The sequence below is a fragment of the Sceloporus occidentalis genome, unplaced genomic scaffold, assembly GCF_023333645.1.
Source record: "Sceloporus occidentalis isolate IW3139 unplaced genomic scaffold, rSceOcc1.0.p SCAF_2, whole genome shotgun sequence".
Lineage (NCBI taxonomy): Eukaryota > Metazoa > Chordata > Lepidosauria > Squamata > Phrynosomatidae > Sceloporus > Sceloporus occidentalis.
Window position 1 is genome coordinate 108,518,531 of NW_028316982.1, and position 26,745 is coordinate 108,545,275.

General features: G+C 42.4%; 1 protein-coding gene across 1 annotated transcript in view; it reads right to left on the bottom strand.

The window, feature by feature from the left end:
- The window catches only part of LOC149318850 (protein bicaudal C homolog 1-like), a 145,265-nt gene extending 119,515 nt beyond the window's left edge, over positions 1-25,750 (bottom strand). The window contains exon 1 of the mRNA XM_089510569.1: positions 25,129-25,750. Within this exon, the coding sequence (XP_089366695.1) occupies positions 25,129-25,750 (622 nt within the window). The remainder of the gene's footprint in view (positions 1-25,128) is intronic.
- Positions 25,751-26,745: the final 995 nt, after the last annotated feature.

Genomic DNA, 26,745 nt, shown 5'->3' on the forward strand with positions numbered 1-26,745 from the left:
AGGTTTGATCACGCATGAACAACTGGGATCAGACCAAATCAGGTGTGTTGAGGATGATACAGCTGTTAAGTGTGTCTAGCTTTTCTTAATAGCAGAGGGGCTGAACCAGCCAGAAGTCTGGCTACTGTTTTGTAAAAACATGGCCACTACTTTATGATATACAACAAAAGGTTTCTGCTTGGAGTAAACAGAAAGGCAGTGTTAAACTTGTCACACTTTCTCATTTTCTCAGCTTCTTGTATTTAATTTCAAGAAGTAGCCATATTTGTGATCACTGACTAGACTAGAAGTCATTCCAAAAGAATTTTCAAACAAATAAGTACAGATCTGAACATTTGAGTGTTCTGGTGGGAATGGTCTTCTTGAGTTTCTCAGTACTAGAAAGCCTGTGATTAGTCAATACTTATTTTAAAATCTAGCTAACTGGTAGTTAGCAACATCAACAGCTTTGGAGCTAGAGATGTTAAACGTGTCATCCTTTCTGTATCAAACATATTGAGTTAATCGACAGGGGAATTCCTGTTTTACAGCAGTGGTAGAGGGAAAGAATGACTCACTCACATTTTCAGTCTTCATCACAATGAAACTAGAAATCATTTCCACATTGGAACCAAGCAAGAGGCGGGGGGATTGCTTAGACAGAATGGTTGTATCCAAGGATCCTTGATGATGTTATTCATTCCTTTTTATTTGCAGGCTGTCCAAACAAGTTGTCCAAAGCAATGCATCTTAACAGTTAAGATTCAAAAGAAACTATAGTAAACAATAGACCTTAAAATACTAACATTTAAAAGTAAAAACATCAGGTGCTCCAGCATGATGACCTTCAAAAGTGATTGACTGCAAATCCTAGAATTCCTCAGCCAGCTGCAATGATTAGGAAATTCTGGCAGAAGAGGATCCTGGGAGCTAGAGTCTCCTGCTCACTGGGAATAATGGCATCACAGCCCAACACTGTGGACACCAGGATGGGAAAAACTGAGCAGAAGCCTCAGTAAACAAAAGATCTTCAGTCAAATCAGAAAAGGCAAAAAACCCTGCATCATCTAACAGATCTCAACTCATGAAAAGAACTGAAGAGCATCTACTACGAGATGGCTGAGGGAGTTTTATGAAGAGTAAGAGTAAGATGATGCTTATGGGCCTGAAAAGACAGGCCAAAATAAAGCTGCTTCAGGTCACTTAGGAGGTATGCTGTTTAAATGACACACACATCTTAAGAGACCAGAAGCTGTGCCAAAGCTGTGCTTCAGTCCTTAGGACTGGAACGTGGCTTTGGCATGGCTTCCGGCCTCTTAGGACTAGGGTTGCCATAAGCCAGGACCTCCAAACCGGGACAAACGTAGGACAACATTTTCAAATGTAGGACACATTTTTAATAAATGGAGGACACGCGGAAAAAAATAATTTTTTAAAAAATGTTAATATAAATGCATGTTTCTTAGGCATGAGCAAAATGGAGGACATTTTGACATTTGACAGAAGAGGACATGTCCTGGAAAAGGAGGAGGATGTCTGGTCACCTTGTCTCTGGTCCAAAATACACTGTAGAAATAAAACATAGCTGGACTGAAATGCCCAGAGTTCCTCACCAAAGCTGCATCCACACTGAGGAAATAATCCAATTCGAGAGTGACTTAACTGTCCTGGGTTAGTGCTGGGGAATGCTGGGAATTGTAGTACACTGTGGCCCCAGACCTATCTCTGACAGGGAGTCACATAACCCTCCAAACGTAGTTGAACTGCAGTGCCTAGAATTCCTCCCCAGGTGCATCCACACTGAGGAAATGGTCCAGTTTGAGACTGCTCAGTGCTGGGGAATCTGGGGAATTGTAGTCTATTGTGGCCTCAGAGCCATCTCTGACAGAGTAGTCTCAACGTCTCCCAAACACTAGCATTCCCAGGATTCCCTACCATTGAGTTAAAGCAGTCTCAAAGTGGGTTATTACTCCTGCAGAGTGTGAGAGAGATAGAAAGGCTAGGGACTGGATTCATTCATTAACTCACAAAAGGAGGATATCTGTGTCCAAAACACACTGCTTTGACTGCCAGAGCTCAGTGCTATGGAATCCTGGGAATTGTAGTTTATTGTGGCACCAGAGCTCTCCGACAGAGAAGGCTAAAAAATGCCTCACAGACACCAGAATTCCAGAGCATTGAGCCCTGGCAGTCAAAGTTAGAAAAAATACACAGGGGCAACATAAATATTGAAAATGGCCACGCACCTCTTCCTCCTCCTCTTCCTCCTCCTCCTCATCATCATCCTCGCCTCGGTGCCAAAGGAAATGGCCCTCTCCCCTCTGCTGCCTTGCTCCTGACCGGTCCACGTGGGGACCAGAGGAGGCGCTCAGAGGAGGTGCTCCTCTTCCTGAGTCTGGCAACCTCCTGTTGCCAACAAGCCTTGAAGATAATTCCCCAAACGTTTGGCCAAAACTCACCAAATCCCCCCGTATCTCACCAAATATTCAGTCAAAATCCCTGAAAAGTCCCTGTAATGTTAATATGGCAATAAAACGTAGCCCTGATTGAATAAAAATAATTGGAATTTATTTCAACTCTCAAAATTACCATTAAAACCAACCACCAAAATCACACCAAAGGCTCTGAAAAGGACCCATTTTGGTGTGAAAGTCACCAGATTGGCAACAGACCGGGAGTCAAGGAGGAAACCATGCAGTGACGCCCCCTAGTGGTGAAAAACCGGGAATGTCCCACCGGCAGGAGGGTTATGGCAACCCTACTTAGGACACATGTGTCATTTAAAGAGCACACTTCCAAAGTGGCCCGAAGCAGCTTTATTTTGGCCTGTCTTTTTGAGCCCTAAGATATGTTAGGCCCAGGTCATATTAGACTTCTTAACACAAGTCATCAACAGCTAACCTATGGGGAACTGTGCCCACTTTCACAATTCCTTACCAAGGCCTGGAAAGAGCATCACACTGCTCATTTTACAGCAACTATTGTTTGAGAAGTTGACAAAATAAACCAAGCACTGATGCCTGAGTAAGTACCATAGAGAACTGCACACCCTATGCAGTTTGGAAGAAATAAAATACTCAGACAGTAATTCTCATAGGCAGAATGGACCTCCCAAGAGAATTACAAAGTTTATGACAATGTGGGGAGCCAGCACAATCTTCAAAATTCAAGTTTTTAATTAAGGGATAGATGGGTTGCAAAGTCAAACATTGTTTGTGGGAGCAAGCAAGGGTTTTGGTCAAGGGTTTTGAAACTATTTCAAAAATTCAGTTCCAAATATGTGTGGATATAGGGTAGAATTTACCCATTACCAGCAACAGCTCCTTCAAAGACATTTCCAAAGTAAACTGTATATTCTTTCATCAAGCATTCTCTTTAAAAAATATCAACACTCTCTGCACTTTTAGAATTCTGTGTCAAATAGTTTCAGAAAGTCCTAATTTAGTCTTCATTTATACTGTAAATTTCTTTAAGTTAAAGCCAAGAATACAGTATCTTCAGAATACATCTCATTGCTCTGAACATTTTTGCCATTAGTATGCTTCAGTGCACCAAAACCTGAAGAATTAAAGATTTTAGTTCTCAACCTGAAGATACAAAGTTATGAAAAAGAGGAACGCTAATACTTTGATTTTTAAAAATAAAATAAAATAAAGGCCTTGTATTAGTCTGCTTGGGTTTTGCAATTGAGAGTATTGCTTTCAGAGAGTGAAAGTATTTCCTCTATGGGGAAAATAGTTGAGTCAGTGTTATTCTTTTTCAACCTATTCACTTCCACTGTTTTCCATAATTTAATACTATTTCAATGTCTTTTTTCTCCCTTTCTAATATTTTGACTCCTTTTTCTAGGCAACTTTCATACAGACAACTCAAAGCAGTGAAGTGATGTCAAGTGCTGTATACTAATTCTGATTTGGCCAATGATAATAAAATCATAGAGTTGGATGGAGCCACAAGGGCCATGTAGTACAACCTCTTGCCTTGCAGAAAGACACAACTAGAACACTTCCAAAAATGGCTGTTTAACCACTCTTTAAAGACTTCCAAAGGAGGAAAATCCACCCACTCTCTGAGGTAGTCTTTTACATCGAAAATTTTTTACAGTCAAAAGTTCCTCCCCATGTTTAGCAATCTATTTTATCCATATTTTTTTTTGTAATATGAATCCATTGGCTTGTGTTCTAGTCCCTGGAGCAGCAGGAAACAAGTTTGCTCAATTTTCTACATGACATCATATAAATACATCTATCACACCTCTCAACCTAGTTTCCTTTATCATTCCTCATAGGACTTGGTTTCTCAATCTTTTACCATCTTGGTTGCTACTCCCTGGACACATTCCAACTTGTCAATATCTCTCTTGAAAAATGGATATGGTTTTGCAGATGTTTTGTTATGTTATCAACTACAAGTTGACTTCAACCTATGGTAACCCTATGAGTGAGATCCCTCCAAGTCACCCTATCCTCAACTGCTCTGCTCACCTCTTGCATATTCATGGCTGTGGGTTCTCTCTTTGAATCTATCCATCTAGCCAAGCCCTCCCTCCAGTCCATCTGCCTTGGTCCAGGCCTTGGAGGTAGAGAGGAACTGCTGGACCTCTTATCCTTTCCCTCCACCACTCCCTTCTCCTTCTGTGTCATGTCTTTTTAGATTGTAAGCCCGAGGGCAGGGAACCATCTAACTAAAAAGATTGTATGTACAGCGCTGTGTAAATTTACAGCGCTTCATAAATAAAGGTTAATAATAATAATAATAATAATAATAATAAAATGCAGTACCTTACATTTCTCTCTGAACATAGCCTCATTTCCCTCCCTCCCCCTTTTATTATTTTGCCTCTTTAGCAACCCTGAGCTCACTCTGAACTTTTAAATATGAGCTCATCCAAAAATTCTTGATATATCCGCCCTGGTTTCTTTAGACAGTTTTCTTTCATACTCGAATTGTTAGCAATTGTGCCCTCAATATCTTGTGTTCAACAAACTACCATGTATCATGAACTCCTTTCCCTTTGAGCATTACTGAACAAGGGATATCACCCAATTATAAACACTGAAAGGGAAAGGAGTTTGTGATGTCATTAAGGTCAATGGAAAAGCCAATTCTGAATGGGACAGTGCTCTTTGTAACTGACAGAAATGTTTGTAGTTTTTTGTAGCAGTCACCCTGGTCTACTTCTCAAAAAATTTAGATAGTTGAGGGGACCTTCAACAATGTTTAACAAAATTTGTAAAAATCAGTTCACACACTCCACAATTAAGTGTTTCAAGTCAGTGGAAGTTCTACGTTTGTGTAGATACCAGAGCCTACATTCTTAGTGAGACAGTCTTACAGTAACTCTTGGAACTATAGATGAGAGTTGTGAATGCAGTCTTAGGTGCAGTATCCTTGCTATTAGCAACACATATTAAGAACTGGTTTATTCATCAGGATCAGCTAAGAGTATCACTCACGTGGCAAATCCTCCCCATCCTTGTTTTATTGTCTATTGTGTTGTTCTATGCTACAGCATGGATTGTGGGAAGGGATGTTGTTTTCAAAGACTGGACCTCTTCAGGATTTTTTAAAGCACTGGTCCGCATAGTTTCAGGCAGGCCCCTGTCATGAGAAGCAACCTTATTTACACATATTGAAGGCTGAAGCCACTCACTCTACTATAAACTAGGAAAATGTCTGCCCAAACATGGCATGTGTGCCATGTGCACATATCTTTATCTGCCTGTCTGAGAAACTGTGTAAATCAGGGGTGAGAAACTTTTAGCCCTCCACAGTCTTTGAAGTTCAACTCTCACAGCAGGACCAACTGTAAGGGATTATGAGAGATAGACAACTGGATTCTCTCAACAAAGATCTTCTAACCTTGAAGCAAATAAAACTTAATGGCAAATGAATCAAAATTTAACTTTTGCAGATGCCAAGTCCTCCCTTCCTTCTCCTTATCCTCCAACCCCATGTCTACAATAGAAATGGACAAATTCCCATTGCCTTCTAGCCAAATCAGCTCAGTTCCTCACATTCTTTTGGGAAGGAATATCTGAAACAAGCTCATCTATATATGGAGGTTTCTTTCTTGTGCCGTGCACATACAAATTATATTACACCCCTGCCCACAGTGGGGACTGTAGTTCAGCTTCTCTATAACACAGCCCCTGTACCACCAACCATGGTGGAAAACTGCTTCAAAATTCAGCTACCCCTCCACCCAAACAAGCAAATCAGTAATATTTTCAGGGACATGGATGCAATCTGTGATGTAACATCTTACTATGAGGGTAAATAAATCCTTCCAATGGGAAAAACACAAATGGCATTGATTTCCATCAGGAGGACTTATCATTGTGATTCAAGGAAACAGAAGCAGCAGCAAGCAGATTAAGATCAAGCTCATGGTCAGAAAGTGAAAAATGAGATGAGAAACAATAGAAGAAAGAGATGAGTAGGCTAGCACAGAGCATGACACCCCAGAAGGGGTACAGATGCATTGCAAGCCTGAAAACACTTTGATCCCAAAAAGGAGTATTCTCATTCATCTACACAACCCAATTCAACCATCGTATTGTACTCCCCTCCTTTTTCATCTTCTTTATCTCATTCCAAGAGAAAGGCGGGATATAAATTAAATGGGAAAAAAGAAGTATTTTAGATGGAAAGCCTGAGGTTAGGGATTCTCTAATTCTATAGAACTGCAGATTGTGCAAATTTTTTTAAATCCTTTTCTCTCCAAGAGGTGACTTTTCCACCCCTACCTGCCAGCCAGGTCAGTTGCCAGGTGTGGAGCATCCCAGACCCTAAACCCTGAGACCTAGAGACATCCCAGACCCTAAACCTGAGAGACAGGGCCTAGGAATGCCACAAGGGGCAGGTGCTGGTACTGTCATTAAGTATATTAACTCAGCATCAGATACTGCTGCAGAGAGGATGGCATTCTAATAAAAAGCTATCAAACAAGAAAGCCTAAATAATGTGATAAAAGAGAGCGGGAAGGAGATTTATGGAGAGTCGATAGCTTCCCCAAATCATACAGTAACAATGGGGGAGAGCAACATACAGGGGGTAAAAATCTTCTTAGGGTGGTACTCTCATCATAAGATTGTTTCCCTTATCCTGTAACCTGGATCTGGGAACTCTATATGCAATAGTTACCAATAATAAAAAGGGATATCTATTTGTGCCAATGAGAGCTTTCTTTATTATCAATCATTGCTAAGGGCTGTTGAATGGGGCACACGGCAGGGGAGGGAAGCTTTTCCCCTGCCTTCCCTGCAGTTCCAGTCTAGATTACTCCTGGTGATGACTTTTCAATTTCAACATTTCAGTATTATGAGCTAAAGAAGTATTTCTCAAAGATTGCTTTACTGACCAAAGAATTTCAAGTACAACAAATTAACTTCATCCACAGGCCTTATAAGGGTACAACAATTAATGAAAAGGCCTTTGCTACTGTGCTACCACAGTGGTGGAATAGCTTCCCCTTGGAGGCCTAAGTGCTGCTGACTTTGACTTCATTCCTGTGCAAAATTAAAACATGGTTTTTTTTATTAAAGCCTTTGAAACTTAAAGATTTCATATAAATCTGCATACATCCATAGTTTTAAACTGTTGAACTGATTCATACGCTTTTAGTTAGTTTAAATTGTATTTTGCTGTTTAACATTATAAAATTGTTTAAATTGGTATGCTACTCTGAGCTCCTATACTACAGTGTGGGATATAAACATTTTAATAAAGAAAAAGTTAATGATTTTGGCAACATCACTGGGAAGCCCTGGGCAAATCACCCTTGGACCACCTTATCTCCCAAAGCTATAAGCACAAACACTGCTGTATCTCCCTGAATCCCTTAGAAGAGGAAAAGGAATTTATTGGGTTCATATTTCCCTTCTGAAAAGACCCATTTTGAAGCTCTTGGAACTGGCAATAAGGCGAATGGCATCTTGGCTGGGAAAGCTTATATTATACTTTCAAGAGTTTCAATACATTTTGGCAAAGAAAAATTACCACAAAACCACACATACATATAAAAATGCATGTGTTTCAGAAAATTGGGCACAATGTTTTAGTCAGCTAGGAAATGCATACTTTTAAGAAAACTCAAATCAAAATATGCAAAAATTTCTATGCAGGAAGACGTCTTGCAACCTGATACAGAACTGGGACAGAACAAAAAACTAGGGAAATTTTGAGAAATGTAACAAAGATTAGACTGACTGATTTTTTACCTACCTAAGCTTGGCATTACTTCAACTATTTGGTGACACCAATGAATATATTCTTTCCATCAGACTGATGGAGGTGTTTGCACAGAAGTGTGATATGGAAATATTTTAAATAGAAATTGCTATTGTTCATAATAAGACTAAAACTACACTGTTCCCAAAGCAGATTAAGTGGTGCCCCATATTTCAAATGTATCCTAATATAACACTGACACCTGACAGTGACTAGTTATTTTCCATCTTCCTCCCAACATTGGCATGCAAGACAGTTTACATCATAAGTAAAAAACTGATAGCAATAAAAACAATGAGGTATAAAATAAGGCACAATTAAGTAGATAGTATTAAAACGGCTGAGTTAGGGCCTGTCCACACAGGCAAAAAAGAGTAAGTTTAACCCCATTTTGAGCCTCAGCTTTTACATGATGTATGAGTCCAAAGCAGGATGAAACTGAGATGAAGCTGTGCTCTGAGGCAAAAACTAGAGAAAAATAAAGCCCTTTTGCCCTGCTCTAATGCAGGCTAACAACATTAAAATATTAAAATATAATAAAATATAACGTCCCAAAAACCCACCCACCATAACCAATAAATCAAAGTTATAAACAATATCAATAAAACAATACCGTTAAAATTATTAAAACGGACAAGATAGGGTAGTCAATGGGGGCGACCGAGATGCTTATCTGGGAAGGCATGTCGGAAGAGATCTGTTTTGACCGCCTTTTTAAAGCTGCCAAGATTGGTAATATGGCAGGTCTCCTCTGGCAAGCCATTCTATAACTTGGGAGCGGCAGAAGAGAAGGTCCTCTGGGTAACCGCAGCCAGCTTAGTTTTCGCTGGCTGCAGTAGATTTTTCCCAGTGGACCTAAGTGTGCAAGGCAGATTATATGGAAGATGGCAATCCTGTAGACAAGCTGGACCCAAGCCATGGAGTGCTTTAAAGGTCATAACCAACACCTTGTACTGTGCTCGGAAACTAATGGGGAGCCAATGAAGGGAGTTTAAAATCGGTGTTATATGGTCACACCTGGAACTCCCAGTGACCAGTCTGGCTACCATGTTTTGGACTAACTGAAGTTTCTGAACTAGGCACAAGGGTAGCCCTATGTAGAGCGCATTGCAGAAATCAAGTCATGAGGTTACCAGTGCATGTACCACAGGTTTTAGGTCCCCAGGCTCCAGGAAGGGACGCAGTTGGCGTATCAACCAAAGCTGATAGCAAGCACTCTATTTGAGCTGGCATTTAATGTGATGGATCCAGGAACACTCCCAAGCTGCGAACACAGTGCTTTAGGGGAAGTGTGACCCTGTCCAGGACCGGTTGACAAACCTCCATACCTGGGTTAGAGGCCTTATGCCTCTGTCTAATTCCACTGTTATACGTACTCCACTGTTTTTATAACTTTACACACATGGCTGTGAGATCACTTATGATGAAGAAGCAATATAATTTTTAAAAAGGTAAATGAATTATAAGACAAGATGGTTTTTTTAGAGGAATAAATGAAACCTTAATGTCTGTTTATCACATGCATCCATCTTGTTTATTGTACACTGAATAATCTAACACAGTAATTCCTATTCCACACAGGTGAAAGGCACAGACCAATAGGCACATAATCTCTGAGGAAAAATGCATCTTATTTTTAATCACTGGCCATTAAAAAATGCATTTATTTTAATGACCTCGTTTTATGTACATGGTGTTCCCTCTCTACTGCTACAATTGTTAATGGCTCATACTAGGGGTAATAAAAATACAATAACATCAAAAATCCACAAAACAATGATACCTTTATTGGTCCAACCAAAATGCATAAATACACGTTGGAAGCTTTTGAAGCTCTACTGGCCTCTTCATCAGGCAAAGATGTTAAAAAACATACAGGAGAACACAAAATATGATTGTGTTAGTCACAGGCCTGCATTTTGTTAAGATGTTGTTGGTGTTGCCCTGAGCTGAGATGGTACAGAGGGATATCTATGCAGGCAGGCATAGATGCATGACTAGCATCATCATATTTTGTTTTCTCCTGTATGGTTTTTAACATGTTCACCAGATGAAGAAGCCAGTGGAGCTTCACAGGCTAATAATAATGATGATGATGATGATGTTTATTTATATTTCCTGCCTCTCCCAAGGTTCAAGGCGGGATTACAGCAATAAAATAATACAATAATACAAATACAGTTGATAAAACACTAATATTGAATTTACCACATTCCTATTAGTTCTCTAAAAAACTGTTAATCAGTAGCCAATAATCACAGTCGAGAGTGAAACATCATCATAAGCTTTTATATGGAGTCTGATGGATAAGCCCGCCGGAAGAGATCTGTTTTGAGTGCCTTCTTAAAGGCATCTAAGGTTTTGTTGGGACGAATCTCTTCCGGTAGGCTATTCCATAATTTTGGAACCACAGCTGTAAACACCCTATGGGAAGTTGTTGTTCCCTGATGTTCGGAGAGTGCGGGGCAGATTGTGTAGGGAGAGGCATTCCCGCAAGTAACTCGGATCCATGCCATGTAGGGCTTTAAAGTTAATAATAATAATAATAATAATAATAATAATAATAATATTTATATAGCGCTGTAGCGCTGTAATAACCAACACCTTGTATTGAACCCGGAAGCTAATTGGCAGCTAGTGAAGAGATTTTAACACTGGTGTTATATGGTCAAACCTAAATGTGCTGGTGACCAATCTGGCTGCCGCCTTTTGGACCAATTGAAGCTTCCGAACTTGGTACAAGGGTAGCCCCAAGTAGAGTGCATTACAGAAATCTAAGCGTATCAACCAAAACTGACGCCAAGCACTCCTGGCCGTCGCATCTATTTGAGATGACAACTGCAGAGACGGATCCAGGAGTACTCCAAACTGCGAACTTCATCCTTTAGGGGGAAGTGTGACCCCATCCAGGACAGGCTGACAAATCTCCATCTTGAGGTACCTATCGCAAGTACCTCTGTTTTCTCTGGATTCAGCCTGAGTTTGTTTTCCCTCATCCAACCCATTACTGACCCGAGGCAGGAATTCAGAGGAGAGATGCCATCCCTAGTCACTGCAACAGTCAGAGACACAGAGAAATAGATTTGGGTGTCATCAGCGTACTGATAACACCAAACCCCATGTCTCCGGATGATCTCACCCAGCGGCTTCATGTAAATGTTAAAAAGCATAGGGAACAGCATGGTGCCGAGAGACGCCAGATGTCAGCTCTCTCTTAGAAGAGCAGCTGTCTCCCAGCATCACCATCTGGAATCTGCCCAAGAGGCAGGACCGGAGCCACTGGAACTCAGTGCCCCCAATATCTAACTCCCTCAGGCGTTCCGGAAGGATACCGTGGTCTATGGTATCGAATGCTACTGAGATGTCCAAGAGCACCAGCAGGGTCACACTTCCCCCTTCAATGCCCAGATATCATCGACTAAGGCAACCATGGCACTCTCAACTCTGTATCCCGCCTTGAAACCGGTTTGAAATGGGTCTAGATAATCGGCTTCATCCAAGACAACCTGGAGCTGGAAGGTAACTACTCTCTCGATCACTTTGCCCAAGAATGCTAAAAGGTAGACTGGTCTGTAGTTTTTTCTCACCAGGGGATCCAGGGAGGGTTTTTTTTAAAAGTGGTCTGACAATTGCCTGCTTTAATTTTGATGGAAATCTACCCTCCCTGAGGGATGCATTAATTATGGATTGTAATAGTATTTTTGTTGCATCCCCTACCTGGGCAGTCAACCATGATGGGCAAGGATCGAGGGGGCATGTCATCTTCCTGACACTTCCAAGAAGCTGGTCCACTTCATTGGTATTTACAAACTCAAAATGATCCAGTCTAACATAGTCCACAGAGTCACTAGACATCTCTCTTTCTATCTCTGTCATAATGTCCGCATCCAGATCGGCCCTTATCTGAGTGATTTTGTCCACGAAGAAGTTGTTAAAAGTATCACAGCTGGCTCTAGTTGGTTCCAATAGTAAGTTTAGGGTGGGAGGCAATTGAGTTAACTCTTTATTGTGCATTTTGGCTGGTCCAATAAAGGTATCATTGTTTTATGGATTTGGGGTGTTTTATTTTGCTAATATGGCCAACACAGTACCCCTGAATGTGTTTATTAAGTATAATCTTTCACTAAGAGTGCATGCAGTCACACATGCACTCCCTCCAACTCCCTCCAAACTCTTTGGCCACTACCTCTTTTGCTACTGCACTTCTGAACCTGCTTAACAGGCAGCTTCTATCTTTTTCTTTCACCTAATTTCTTAAGGAGGAGCTTCTAAGCCTTCTAAGATTGGTGAGTGGATGGGAATGTATGCCCGAATGTGCTTTTGTGTGTGTGCGCACAGAACACACATGGTTCCCATTAACCATTTCAAAATATTAAATACATACAATTATGAAGATATTTCATTTTTCTAGGTTGTGTGGAGAATAAATACTGAAATGTTTACTCAGGCAGGTTTTTAATCAGTCTGTCCACAATAAGCATTTAACAGGACAAATTCTCCAATGGTAGGTAAAGATTATAATGTAACCAACAAGAATGTGCAAGCTAGCAATACTTAACCAAGAGGTTCATGCCAAACCAAGATAGCCTGTTATACTACTAAAGAAACACTGAAATTTGAGAAAGTGGTATTATCACAATAGTTAACAAAGGAACATAAGAACACTTTAAAAACTACAACTCCCACAAATCCATTTTGTATATTTATTTTTATTTTAAGAAAGCCTAATCAGCAAATTTGGCACATGAAAGCTTGAAAAAGAAACTGAAGCCTTCCTGCTGTGCACACATGAAATGCAAAATGTAAATGCTATTAAAGATTCCTGGTTACTGCAGAATGTGGATGGTTAACCTGAAACTTCAGTATTTTGGTTTGCTAAGCAAATTGCTACAGAGGTACATTAAAAACTTAGGGAGATGGCGACTTGGATCCTTTCAGCGGTTTATTATTACTGTAAAGTATTTATATAGGAAAGAATGAACTTCCTGCTTTGTGCACCTACCTATTCCAGAGAAGCCAGAATTTAATTCTTATTCTGAACAGTAACTTGAACTGTTGGAAATAGTTTTTACATCTGTGCTGATCACTGAAGGACAGAGAGCCCTTTTATCATGATAGGTAAAACCAGGGACATAGCTAGGATTTTAGGAAGGGGGGGTCCAGACTAAGTGCCACCATTATAATGGGGCTTGAGTGCAGCGGGGCAGCAGCACGCACCATTCATTTTTCTAATGGAAGGGGGGGTCCGGACCCCAAGAACCCCCCCCCCTTGGCTATGTCCCTGATAAAACCAAATACTTGAATATGCATAGGTCAGCACAAACCCAGCTCTTTTAAACCAGTGGTAGAATGTAGTTTTCTAGCCACCATGCTGACTCGCCATTTTTAAGGAAACACATTTGAAATAGAAAAACATAAAGCTCAGAAATGGTAACAACCATTTAAACAATGTATTTATTAAATGTGTATTTACATCTTTTTCCATACATGAAGGACTATTTCCCTTATATTTCTGCACTATAATCTAGTGAGCCCTTGTTATCCAGAACCCACCGTGAATACCAAAATCCATGGATACTCAAGTCCCATTACAGTCAGCCCTCCATATCCACAGGTCCTTTATCCACAGACTCAACCATCCATGGCTTCAAAATATTCTAAAAAGATATGAATTCCAAAAAGCAATCCCTGATTTTGCTATTTTTTACAAGGGACACCCATTTTACTATGCCATTGTATTTAATAGGATTTGGGCATTCAGATTTTGGTATCCATGGGGGTCTTGGAACCAAACCACAGCGGATACCAAGGGCCCACGGTATATACAATGGCACAGTAAAATTGTTTTTCTTATATAAAATGACAAAATCAAGGTTTGTCTTCTGATATTTCTTTATTTTCAAGGTGTGAATGGTAGAATCTGTGGATGCCGAATCCATGGATGTGAAGGGATGACTGTTCTGCTGTGCATCACATGCACAATATACTCATTCATTTCTACATTTCCCCCCATCCCACTACCACCAATGTTTCCACCCCAACCAATATCCCAAAATGCTTGGCAACATGACACAGGCACCCTATGGTTATCAGCAGCAGCATCCTCCCAGCAAGCTGGCAGGGGTGCAGTTTTGTTGGTGGGAAGAGGCATGTTTCCATGCACTATTGCTGACTTCTTGGCAGCTTTACCATTTACAATGGTGGGCGGGTGCAGCCACCAACAGTCAGGGATAAATAATATGCCCCCACAAGCTGGCAATCCATGGTATAAAAGAAGACATCATTAATATAATGGGCTACCTGAAATTCTCCAGAATTGTTTGGGCTAAACCCCCTTATTGCCAATCTGAGCATAAACAATACTTGCTAAGGTTTCTGACTGACCCAGTAAACTGTGATGCATCACTTTGTCCTTTCAAAAATACCAAGTCAGTTCGGTAACATCAACCTGAAGAAAGTTCATCAAACTCAAAAACAAACTTAAAGGGGTATATTAAGAAATTGTTTTGCACACAGTGGTTAAGACACCAATTCTGATGATTGGAAGGTTGGCAGTTCGAGGCTCAAGTGCTGCATGATGGAGTGAGCTCCTGTCACTAGTCCCAGCTTCTGCCAACTTAGCAGTTCAAAAGCATCAAATGCGAGTATATAGATAAGTACCACTTTAGTGGGAGGATAACAGTGTTCTGTGCATTAATGCTGGCCACATGACCACAGAGTAGTCTGCGGACAACGCTGGCTCTTTGGCTTAGTAACGGAGATTAGCACCGCCGCCTACAGTTGGTTACAACTAGACATTCATGTCAAGGGACTACCTTTACATTTTTATAACAAAGAATACATATCAACCCCTATCCCCCTTTTAAAAAAAAAACAAAACTCATTGACACACTGTACATAAATTTTGAAACAAGTTGTCACTAAAAAGTAGTAACACTGTGTAAATAGAGAACCATCCCCTCATCTCTCAAAAGTTCTAAAGCCTGAACACATACTCACAGGGTCCAATCAGCTTCTCATCATTGAAGCAATACTGGGCACGGTTAGTATACATTTTTCTGAACCTAACTAAATAACTTGTCATATTTTTAAATGATTCCTGGAAGATGGACTAGTAAACAAATATGCCTAAGCAAACATTCAAATAAAATAAATTTTAAAAGTTTTGAAAGCCGCCTTTGAGTATCATGCTAGTCTTTGTAGATATCAGCTTTAGTAAATCTTCATCAATGACCTGAAACTGGTCTTGGAAAGAATTATTCAAAGCACGTTTGCTGAAATACAGTTTTAGAATGGTGTCTTCATGTAGCTTACCTGGTTTGCCTTAAGACTCACACCTAGTTTTATAAGATACTTTAATTTAATAAGGGGGAAAGGAACTCTTCTCATGTTGCAAGGTCTTCTGTAGAGGACTATAAATCTATAGACATGGAAGTTCTAGCTATTGAGGGCCTTGAGTTGCCAATCTTCCTGTTGGCAGTTGAGGAATCAACATATATGAAAGTCTGAATCATTTGACAACAAGCTTTGGAGGCATTCTTCCTGGACATTTGTTTTCTTTCTGCTATCTGGAGTGCTACTGCAGTGAGGATAAAATTGTTGGAGCTCTTCTTTGTTGCTCAGCCATGGGTCTCTCCTTTCACTGGATAAATAAGCATGGAATGGCTCTGCTTTTCAAAAGGGCAACTATATCTGTCTGGGACAGAGGTATTATACCAGGCTTGTGGTGAGCAAACCCAGCCAGGGAAGCACTTAGAAACAGTGATATAATTGGTATTTTCCTCCCTGTATATGCCATCAATGTGGCACAGATGACTAACACAGGTACACGTAGGCAAGCAACTAAAGAGTTTTGTACACATTTAACTTTTTGGGGATGCGTGAGGCTGCATAATACTCAGCTCTCAAACTAGCCATGCTGCCTCTTTCCAGCAGACCAAACGTTAAATGTAGTAAATTACTACTCCATCTCCCAAAAGTAATTTCATGGCAAGCTACTGTTGGCAAAATACTAAGTCTACAGCAGTTGGGATAAATCCATCAATTACCAGCAGTAAATCAGGAGCACAATGGTATCCACATTTTGCTTTTCTTTAGTGCATTTTACATTCACAAGTAATATATTGCGCATGGGCTGCATGTTTTCTCTGGGTGACATTGCTCACACATTCCTATTGCAATCCTTTGACCCCTAGCCCTCAATAAATACAGGCTGATTGTTCAAGATTTGTATATTTATATAGTAAAATTTCCCATTGGCACACAAGGCCTGCTCCAGATTTTTTTCCCTGAGATAATAATGTAATACCAGTGCTAATACAGAATTAATGCCAGTAAGTTCCCCACAGCTAGGAATCCATCATGGTCATAAAGCAGTATGCTGATCAAATTAGTGGAATCGCATTCCACTATGCAATTATTCAAATCAGTCAAGGCCCTCCAGCTTGCAACATATTTGTAATGAAGTCCTCCAGAGTCCAGCAAGTTGCTCATTCTAGTTATATATGATAAATTTTAACTGGGTAATTTGCCATTTTTCTCCTCCTGGAAAATCTCACAGTGGTACATCGTGTTAGTACTCTACATGTGGAATGAATAAGACTTTTCTCTACTGATTATGAGCAGTTTGTTAAAGGACTACACAAAGTGTTGTGCCACCCTCTGGGGAGCATGACAAGAGTCAAGCCTCCTCCCAGCCTTAGAAGCCAACCTTGGAGGTGAGGACACAAACCAATGGTACATGATACTCCAAAGGCAGTTTTCAATGGTTCGTATGTGCATCATAACTACACTTCAAGACTGTCCTTGAGACACACATCCAGAAGATAGCTAGGCTGCTAACTGCTACATGCTACTAACTTCACATTGTTTCATTTGACAATTGCTTTCCACACCCAACTCAAGCTATTGTCTTTAAACTTTGAAGCCACAAACAGCATGAGATCTGACTATCCAAGGGATACTCTGTCTCATTATAAACCTATTTAAATACTAAGATCTTAAGGACATGTTCACTTAGGACTACTTTCATCTGTGGAGTCCTGCTTGAGAAAGGCATGAAGGAGATGGCTTTCCGTTGTGTTGCTCCCACAATCTGGAATCTACTCCCTCAGAGCTGTGGGTAAGCTTCTACTCTTAATATAGGACTGATGTGAAAGGGCATCTATCCCTATCACGCCAGGTAAGCTACTCTAGTTATTTCACTGTGCGCCCACTCCATACATGTCACCCAAGAGAAAAGGGGACAGCAGTCCAAAAAGGTTTGGGGACCACTCCTTCAAGGGATGACACTTTACACACCTTTATTTAGATCAATTGGTTCCCCACATCCAGATCTTAGTACCTCCTTCTCTACACTAAAGTGAGAAGTGGAACCACTACACAAGGTAGTGCCTCCACAGCATAGGCCAGAAGGATTATCATGATCCATGTTGTCCAATGTCAAAATGATAAGATAGCCACAAGAACCAAGGAGACTCCACACTCACCACCGAGTCCTTCATTCAAATAATCTATTAGGATGGAGAACATGTTGTCTAATTTACAGGAATGCAATAGAAGGCCTGAAATACTGAGAACATGGTATAGTAGTTTGAGGGCTGGACTATGACTCTGAAGACCAAGGCTCAATTCCCAGCTCAGCCATGAAACCTACTGGGTGACCCTGGGAAATCACATGCTCTCAGGCACAGAGGAAGGGAATGGCAAACCTCATCTGAAGAAATCTTGCTAAGTAAACTCTATGATAAGGTCACTTTAGAGTTGCTGTAAGTCAGAAATGACACGAAGACATACAATGACAACTCTTATTACCCCTAACCGCAGGTTATGCTGATTAGGGCTAATGGGGCTTGCAGTTGATACTGAATGGCAGTTGTCTAGGAGGTTAAAAGGGTCTAATGAAAGCTCCACATTCTTCACTAAGAATTTACTACCTCTGAACTCAATTGTTCAGCCCTACTTGGATTCTTTTAATAACCATGATGGGCAAACATATCTAATGTGATAGGTCTCAAACTTGCCGTCAGTTTGGAATTCTGTTCAACTCTTCCCTAATCAACCAGCAATTTGCAGTTCAGCAATTTGTGCCATCCCACAAGCACCCCATTACTATTTTCTAATAGTTTTCTGCCTTTTTAACAGACATCTTCAGATTTAAAGCTAAACTGTACCAATTATAGTAAGCACTGTGAACTCTCTGTTCAGCTGCATACCAAAATCGCTCTATCAGCAAAACAAAATATCAACTGCTTAAAGATTAACCTACCCCCAGGAGACTCAATCTAATTTGAAAGAAATTCCAAACATTATGGTCAAGCCATACCAACCACTTTCCTGCTACCCAAAGTTCAGTGAAGTGATAAAAAGCTGTGGTATGACCATTGGAATAGAGCATTCCAAATGTGATGCCTACACATGGACAACATAAACACACACACACGCATATATGGAAAGAGTAACCATGTAAACAAGAACAATGAACATGAGACCAGATTTTCTACACATCCTTCAGTAAAAGTATGATTAGGTTTCTTTGTTTTACTCTGTTTTGTTTTTGGTGTCAACATTATCAGATATATCAGAATTGGGATGAGTGTAGCATTCTAGGGTTTGATGCACTGTAATGAAGCATGACCTAGATAGCATTGTAATAATGAGAATAATGGGAATTGCAGTCCAAAAACACATCGAAGGCCTCATGTTCCCCATCTCTCTTCTTCTACATAATCTATAAAGGAGAATGTAATGTTATTTTTGATTTCCATCAATAAAACTGAAGGACCGTTACAAGCTCAATTTGTTACGCAACTACTGTGCCTATCTAATCATTTCTAATCCGTATATTTGCCTTTATAAGCACTCGCAGTACATATTTTGTCAGTAACTGATTACCTTGATTTCCAGCAAGAGAATACAATACAATCGGGGAAACAATCAGCTCTCGGCCTCAAATATTTTCCGATATGCACTTTTCATCATATGCAAGCTTTTTGGGTTTTTAAGTTTATTTGTGCAATACAACTGACTTTTCCTTTGCAGAACAGTGGCTGCAAACAGTGTGCAACAGAACCCAGAGAAACCAGAAGCTCCATACGAAGATTACTATGCTCCATAACAAGATGATCTGTAATGCTGGATAAGTTATCTCAAAGGTGACTTAGGTTGAATCACCCTGCAGAAATAATCCAGGTTGACACCAATTCAACTGCCATGGTTCAATGCTATGGAATTTTGAAAACTGCACTTTTGTGAAACATTTAGCCTCCTCTGCCAGAGTGCTCTGGTGCCCCACCAAACTACAAATCCCAGAATTTCATAGTATTGAGTCATGTAGTTAAAGTGGTGTCAACCTGGATTGTTTCTGCAGTGCAAATGCGGCCTTACAGAGCACTTAAAACCTCCTGCTACCCAAACTGCAGAAAATTGCTAGGCCCACATTGCTAAAGGCAATGAAAACTTTTTACACAAATGATGATAGGATGAGAAATCTATTCATACTCATGGCACAAATATTAATTCAATAAGTGGCATTCTTTAGTACTACAAAACTTTCCAAAATCTGTATTAACTAGACATTGGTCCAGAGGTGTGCAACTTGGGGCAGGGGAGAGAAGCCAATCTCCTCCTCAACTACACTGTTTCCACTGCTCTCTACAGCACATGAAAATACCTCTAGGGTTCCCCCCCCCCCAGTCCCTTTCAACATGACAACTGAAAGTGACATTCTGATACTTCCTAGTGTCTTTCTGAAAAGGACTCCAATGAAAGCAGAGGCATGAGGATGGGGTTCAGGTGAAAATAATCCCAAAATTGCATTTTTTAAAATTGTGAGCAATGGTTCTAACTGGTCAGGAAAGAAGCTTTAGGGTTATAAAAGGATGAGGGACCATATGAACCTCATCGGATTAGGGGCCACTTGAGGCTCACAGGTCAAACTTTTCCCCCCTTCTGTACTTTGTTGTTGGGTGCCTTCAAGTCATTTCTGACTTCTGGTGATCCTAAGGCAAACCTATCATGGAGTTTTCCTGACGAGATTTGTCCAGAGGGAATTTTTGCCATCCTCTGAGACAGAGAGTATTACTTGCCCAAGGCTACTCATTGTGTTTCCACAGCTGAGCAGGGATTCAAACCCAGGTTTTCAGTGGCAGTCCAATGATCCAACCATTACTCCATGCTGGCTCACAGCTCCATGTGCACATCACAAGCAAAGATGGTACTATCATACAGTTATTAAAAGCTTCAAATACAGATCATGCTGTCAATTTGTCTGGGGGTGACATCCATTTGCCTGGGATGAGAACTAAGTTCAAGCGACCTTGGCAGCACATATTATCCTATGTCGCAGAATCCTTTGCTACACCCACATATAAAACAAGTCAACAACAGAGAAGGATTAGGAGGAAACTGATTCCATATGTTAGAAAAGTATAGCACCAGAAGAATATTCTGTTTGGTTTGTGCATGGGGCAGGGCTATGGGCCAGATTACATCAGCTCAGAGCACAGATATTGCAGACACTTTGAGATCATTTCTAAATGTTTCTGCTGCCACAGATGCTTGTGATACAGTATTCACATGCCAAAAATGCTAGATGAGCCAAAAACCCCTGTCTTTACTGAAAAGGTTGCCTGTAGACCTAAAACCTGGTGAATCACTTGGCGCTGAGTTTCATTCATTTCAAAGTATGGATTTCATAATTAAAGCTAATAAAGCAGAGCCAAGATTTTGCCAGTAAAACCTACTGCCCCAAGGATGCTGTGAAACCAACTTTTGTTTGTGTTAAAGTGTGTCTTCTTTTAATAAAACAAAGCAAAGGCAAAAAAAAAAAAAAACAAAACCCAAGAAAAGCCTAATTAAATATTCATTTATCACAAGCCATCTATTAAAGTTCACTTCTGGATGCATCTAGCAGCCTTAAGTGAGTGAAACACTTCCAGCCCTCCCCCCTAAAAGGAGCAGAGGCTACAAACACTGACATCTGCAGAAAGGAAAGTTTAAACACATCTGGGACTGGATGAATTTGGGAAACAAGCCGGGAAGGAAAAATGGGAGATGGGAGGAGAGAAAACAGCAAGCGAGAGTGTCTCCTCTGCAGACTTTTTCTAGCATTGTGTTTTAGCAGCCACTTCCAGGGAGGGGAAGAGGCTGAACTTGAGGCATCCCAGAAGCATCAAATTGCAGCAGCCTCCATTCCCAGAATAGACAGAGAGGGAAAGGAAAAAAAAAGATACTTTGGTTTGAAATGGAGAAAAGGAAGACGTGGCTGGAAACTCTATCATATTCTATCACAATCTGGCAGGCACAGCCTCTCTGTCTCAGCAGACATCCCCCTGGTCCACCAGTACCCCTTGAGCCTCCATTCCTATCCACTGGGTCAAAGCCAATTTCTTGTTGTGTGCCTTTAAGTCTTTTTCAACTTATGGCAAACCTATTATGAAGTTATCTTGACAAAGGGGTGGTGGTGGTTGCCACTGCCATCCTCTGAGGCTGAGAGACTGTGACTTAAGTATGGTCACCCAGTGGGCTTCCCCAAAATCACATTTGAACCCTGGTCTTAGGAGTCATGGGAGTTTATCAGACAAGGGAAATTGGAAGTATAATCCAATGGCAATCCTAATGCAATCATGGGGTTTAACGTTATTGCGTGATAGACTACCACATGCAATTTCGGGCAATGGCAAGCTATTTTGGGGCAAGAGGAAGTCAGTTCGAACGCAATTCGAATTTACGTAAATTCGCTGAACTGGCAAATTCACGTGAATGCGTTCTGGCTCCACTTCCTTTTCATTCGAAATTAAGATAAATTCCTCCCGTGTGATAAACTCCATAATCCAATGCTCAAACCACTACGGCATCCTGACTCCACAAGGCCAATTCCTCGTAGTAATTTATCCCAGTAGTGTCTGAAAGAGTGACACCTTCCTCAGAACTAGAAGGGAGAATTTCTAAGCAACTGACACAGGGGCATCCACTACTCTTTTGCCAGCTGTGCCCTCAAAGGCCCTGGGAGCTATCTTGGGCAATCAAGGCTGTCCAAGGACACCTCATCTATTCTTTACCCAGAGGGATCTTGTAGCACCTTTAAGACTAATTGAAAGAAAGAAGCTGAGAAGATGAGCTTTCCTAGACTTGGGCCTACTTCCTCAGATGCATGGTTGAATCTATCTATTCTTTGAGGCAAGAGCCAGTGGCTGAATGTTGGACTAGGGCTCTGGAGACCAGGGTTTGAGTCCCAGCTTGGTAGTGTAAACCCACTGGGTGACCTTGGGCAAGTCACACTCTCTCAGCCTCAGGGGATAGCAAAGGGAAACCCCCTCTGAAGAGACTTGTCATTAAAAGCCATGATGGTGTAGCAGTTTAAACAATGGACTGTGATTGGGGACCAGGGTTTGAATCCCTGCTCAGGCAGCAAAACCCACAGGGTGACCTTGGGCAAGTCACACTCTCTCAGCCTGAGAGGATGGCAATGCCAAACCCTCTCTGAACAAATATTGTCAAGAAAACCCCAAGACAGGGTCACTGTTAGTCATAAATGACTTGAAGGCATACAACAACAATTGTTTGGGGCTCTGAAGTCATTAAGAAAACTACCAAGTCAAGGGAGGGATACCCCTCTCTTGTTCCTTGCCATGGGTCTGCCCTTGATGTGTGATCAAACTGTTTCCCTTTGGGAAAGGGCCCTGCTGGCACACACCTGGGGTAAACCCATAGCAAGCAACCACCAGCTTTCCTTTCTCCAAGGGATTAGTTTGGGGAGCTGTTGTCAGCCAGTCGCCCAGGGTAGGGCAGTGGATCCTGACTGGTGGGAGAGAGCAAGTTATGCGAGTCAGTGGAATAAAACGGCGGCTGCATCCACGCTGCAGAAATAATCCGGTTTGATACCACTTTAACTCCCATGGCTCAAGGCTATGGAATTCTGGGAAGTGTAGTTTGTTGTCTCCCCCCTTGCCATGTGTCAAGGAGGGCGACACATCTTCTGCCCAGAACCCTCCTCATACTGCTGTGGAAAACAGGGGCCACAAATAGAGTGAATGAGACTAAAACAAAAACAATAACAAGAGGTGCCAGCGTGGTTTGAGCACTGGACTATGACTCAGTGAAGACCTGAGTTGAAATCCCAGCTCTGACAGAAGAACCCACAGGGTGACTTTGGGCCAAGTCACACTCTCTCAGCCTCAGGAGGAGGGCAACTGTAACCCTTACCCTCTGAAAAAACTTCCCAAGAAAACCCTATGATAGGGTCGCTGCCTTGGAAGGGGGGGAGGTACTAAAAACCAATGGCAGTACTTGCCCACAGAGAAACCATACTTGCTCATAGGATTCCATTATTAAGAGGGAAATTCAGCTCCCTATGGAAAAAATCAGACATGTCCATAGAGAAACCATGCTTGCCTAACGCATCTGAGGAAGTAGACTTGAGTCTGGCAAAGCACATGCTGCCAACTTTTTTCTTTCAGTTAGTCTCTAAGGGGCTACAAGATCTCGCTACATACTTGCCCACGTTTCCCTATGGGCAAGTATCCTCCAATGTATCCCTATAGGCAAGTCTCCTTCAATGTTTCCCTATAGGCAAGTCTCCTTCAATGTATCCCTATGGGCAAGTATCTCCCAATGTTTCCCTATAGGCAAGTATCCTCCAATGTATCCCTATGGGCAAGTATCTCCCAATGTTTCCCTATAGGCAAGTGTCCTTCAATGTATTCCTATGGGCAAGTATGCTCTGTATGGGCAAGAATCCTCCAATGCATCCCTATAGAGAATTTTCCCCCTATGGCCAAATATGCTTTCCCTATGGGCAAGTGTCCCCCAATGTATCCTTATGGGGAAGTATCCTCCTATGTATCCCTATGGAGAAGTATGCTTTCCCTAGGACCAAATATCCTGTTTTCTCTAAAGATGCCAGCCACCAGGGACGTAGCCGGGGGGGGGGGGGTTGGGGTCCGGACCCCCCCTTCCATTAGATAAAATGAATGGTGTGTGCTGCTGCGCTGCTGCACCCAAGGCCTATTACAGTGATGGCAAGCCTTTTACAGACTGAGTGCCCAAACTACAACCCAAAACCCACTTATTTATCACAAAGTGCCATGTTCCCCTGGCTTTCTAGTAACAAACTCTGTGGTGGGGTGACAGAGCATGTGCCCACAGAGAGGGCTCTGAGTGCCACCTCTGGCATGCGTGCCATAGGTTCGTCACCACTGGCCTATTATAATGGTGGCACTTGGTCTGGACCCCCCCCCCCCTTTCCCAAAATCCTGGCTACATCCCTGCAGCCCCAGATGCAAACTCTTCTAGAACATGGCCACATAACCTGAAAACCCACCAAAAAAAAAAAAAGCCTCCAAACAAACCTATCCTCCTATGTATCCATATGGCCCAGTACGCTTTCCCTATGGATAAGTATTCCCCAATGTATTGGTATGGGGAAGTTTGTTTTCACTATGGCCAAGTATGCCTTCTCTAAGGCCAAGTATCCTCCTTATGGGGAAGTAGGCTTTCCCTAGGGTCAAGTCTTCTCCTATGTATCCCTAGGGCCAAGCATGGTTTCCTTATGGAGAAGCATCTCCCAGTGCATCTCTATGGGAGAAGTCTCCTCCTATGCATCCCTATGGCCAAGTATGCTTTCCTTATGGAGAAGTATCTCCCAATGCATGCTTATGGGGAAGTAGGCTTTCCCTAGGGGCAAGACTCCTCCTATGTATCCCTAGGGCCAAGTAGGCTTTCTCTATGGAGAAATATTCCCCAATGCATCCCGATGGGCCAATATCCTCCAACGTATCCCTTTGGGGGGAAGTGTCCCCAATGCATCCCTATGGGCCAAGTATGCTTTCCTTATGGAGAAGTATCCCCCAGTGCATCCCAATGGGGGAAGTACCCTCCTAGGTATCCCTATGGGGAAGCCTGCTTTCCCTCTCTCACCTTGGAGCATGGCCTCCAGCTTCTTCCTGTCCACGCGGAACCTCTCCTCGCCCCACTCGGGGCTGCAGGCGGCGGAGGCGGAGGCCGGGGGTCCGAGGGGCTCGTGGTCGGCAAGAGGGGAGTCTGCGCTGCGCTCGCTGCCGTTGGAGCCTCCTCCGCCTCCGCCTCCGCCTCCGCTGGGGTCCGGGAGCGAGTAGCCCTGGGCAGGAGCCGCCATCCCCGCCACAGAGGAGGAAGGGGAGGAAGAAGGGGCCAGCGCTGCCCTGTCTTCCCCGCAGGAGCAGCAGCAACAGCAGCAGCCCCCGTCCTCGTCCCTTCTTCTCCGCCTCGGAGTAGTAGCAGCAGCTGTAGTAGTAGTAGTAGTAGCAGCTCCTCCTCGGGAAGCTATCTGGCCCCAGAGCCCCCCGGCTCCATCCCAGCTTCCCTCCAGAGCTTCCAGCTCTTGCTCCTGGCTGGGGCTCCGAGGGGGGCTGTGTCTGCAGCCCCTCGCCTCCTTGCAAAGCCCTTGCCCCGCCGGGCCGGCTGCGGCTCTGCTGCGCCCCCAACCCGCCCGCAGTCCGCACAGCATCCCCTCCTTCGCCTCCTCTTTCTTCTCCTCCTTCCCCTCCTTCTCCTCCTCCATGGGGCCGAGAGGGAGGGAGGGGGAGGGCGGGAGGGAGAGCCTCCTCCAAAAGGGCGGCCCCAGGAGAGGGACCAAGAAAGAGAAAAGGACTGGGCTGCTGCTGCTTCAGGGGGAAAGGGCCGGGATTTAAGGCGCCAACCCGACTTCTGCCGCCGCCGCCTTTCCCTCAGGGCTGCCTTCCTTCCCTCCTGGCTTCTTATCTTTGGGGCCCCAGTCCTGCAAAGTTAGTGGGGCTGCTGAGGGGAAGGAAGGAAGGAAGGAAGGAAGGGCCCAGCTGAGGGGACTTTGTAATCACTTTGGTCTGCAAAGACCTCTCCTCCTCAAAAAAGGCAGCGCTTTAGGAACTTACTACCACCTTTAGAAGCTCAAGGGGCCAAAAAGAAAGCTAGAAAGTATTATATGTGTATATATATATATATATATATACAGAGAAAGAGAGCCTATATATGTGTCTGTGTATATATATATATACACATACACAGAGAAAGAAGCCTATATATATATACACACACACACAGAGAGAGAGCCTATATATATATATATATATATATATATATACATATACACTCTCTCTCTCTCTCTCTCTCTCTCTCTCTATATATATATATATATATAGCCTATGTAATAATTAAAGCCTGAACACGCAGGGCAAAATAAATAATATAAATAAAATAAAATAAAGCCTATGTAATAAATAAAGCCTGAAAGGGAAAAATAAAGCTATAAATAATGTTGGAGGTTATGCTGTTTAAATGACACAAGCATCTCTTAAGAGGCCGGAAGCCGTACCAAAGCTGCACTCCAGTCCTAAGCTTCAGCGCGGCTTCCAGCCTCTTAAGATGCGTGTGTCATTTAAATAGCGTGCCTCCAAAGTGGCCCAAAGCAGCTTTATTTTGGCCTGTCTGTTTGGGCCCTTGCTTACTAAATGCATCTGAGGAAGTAGACAAGTCTAGGAATGCTCATGCTGCGAGTTTCTTTCAGGGAGTCTCAAAGGC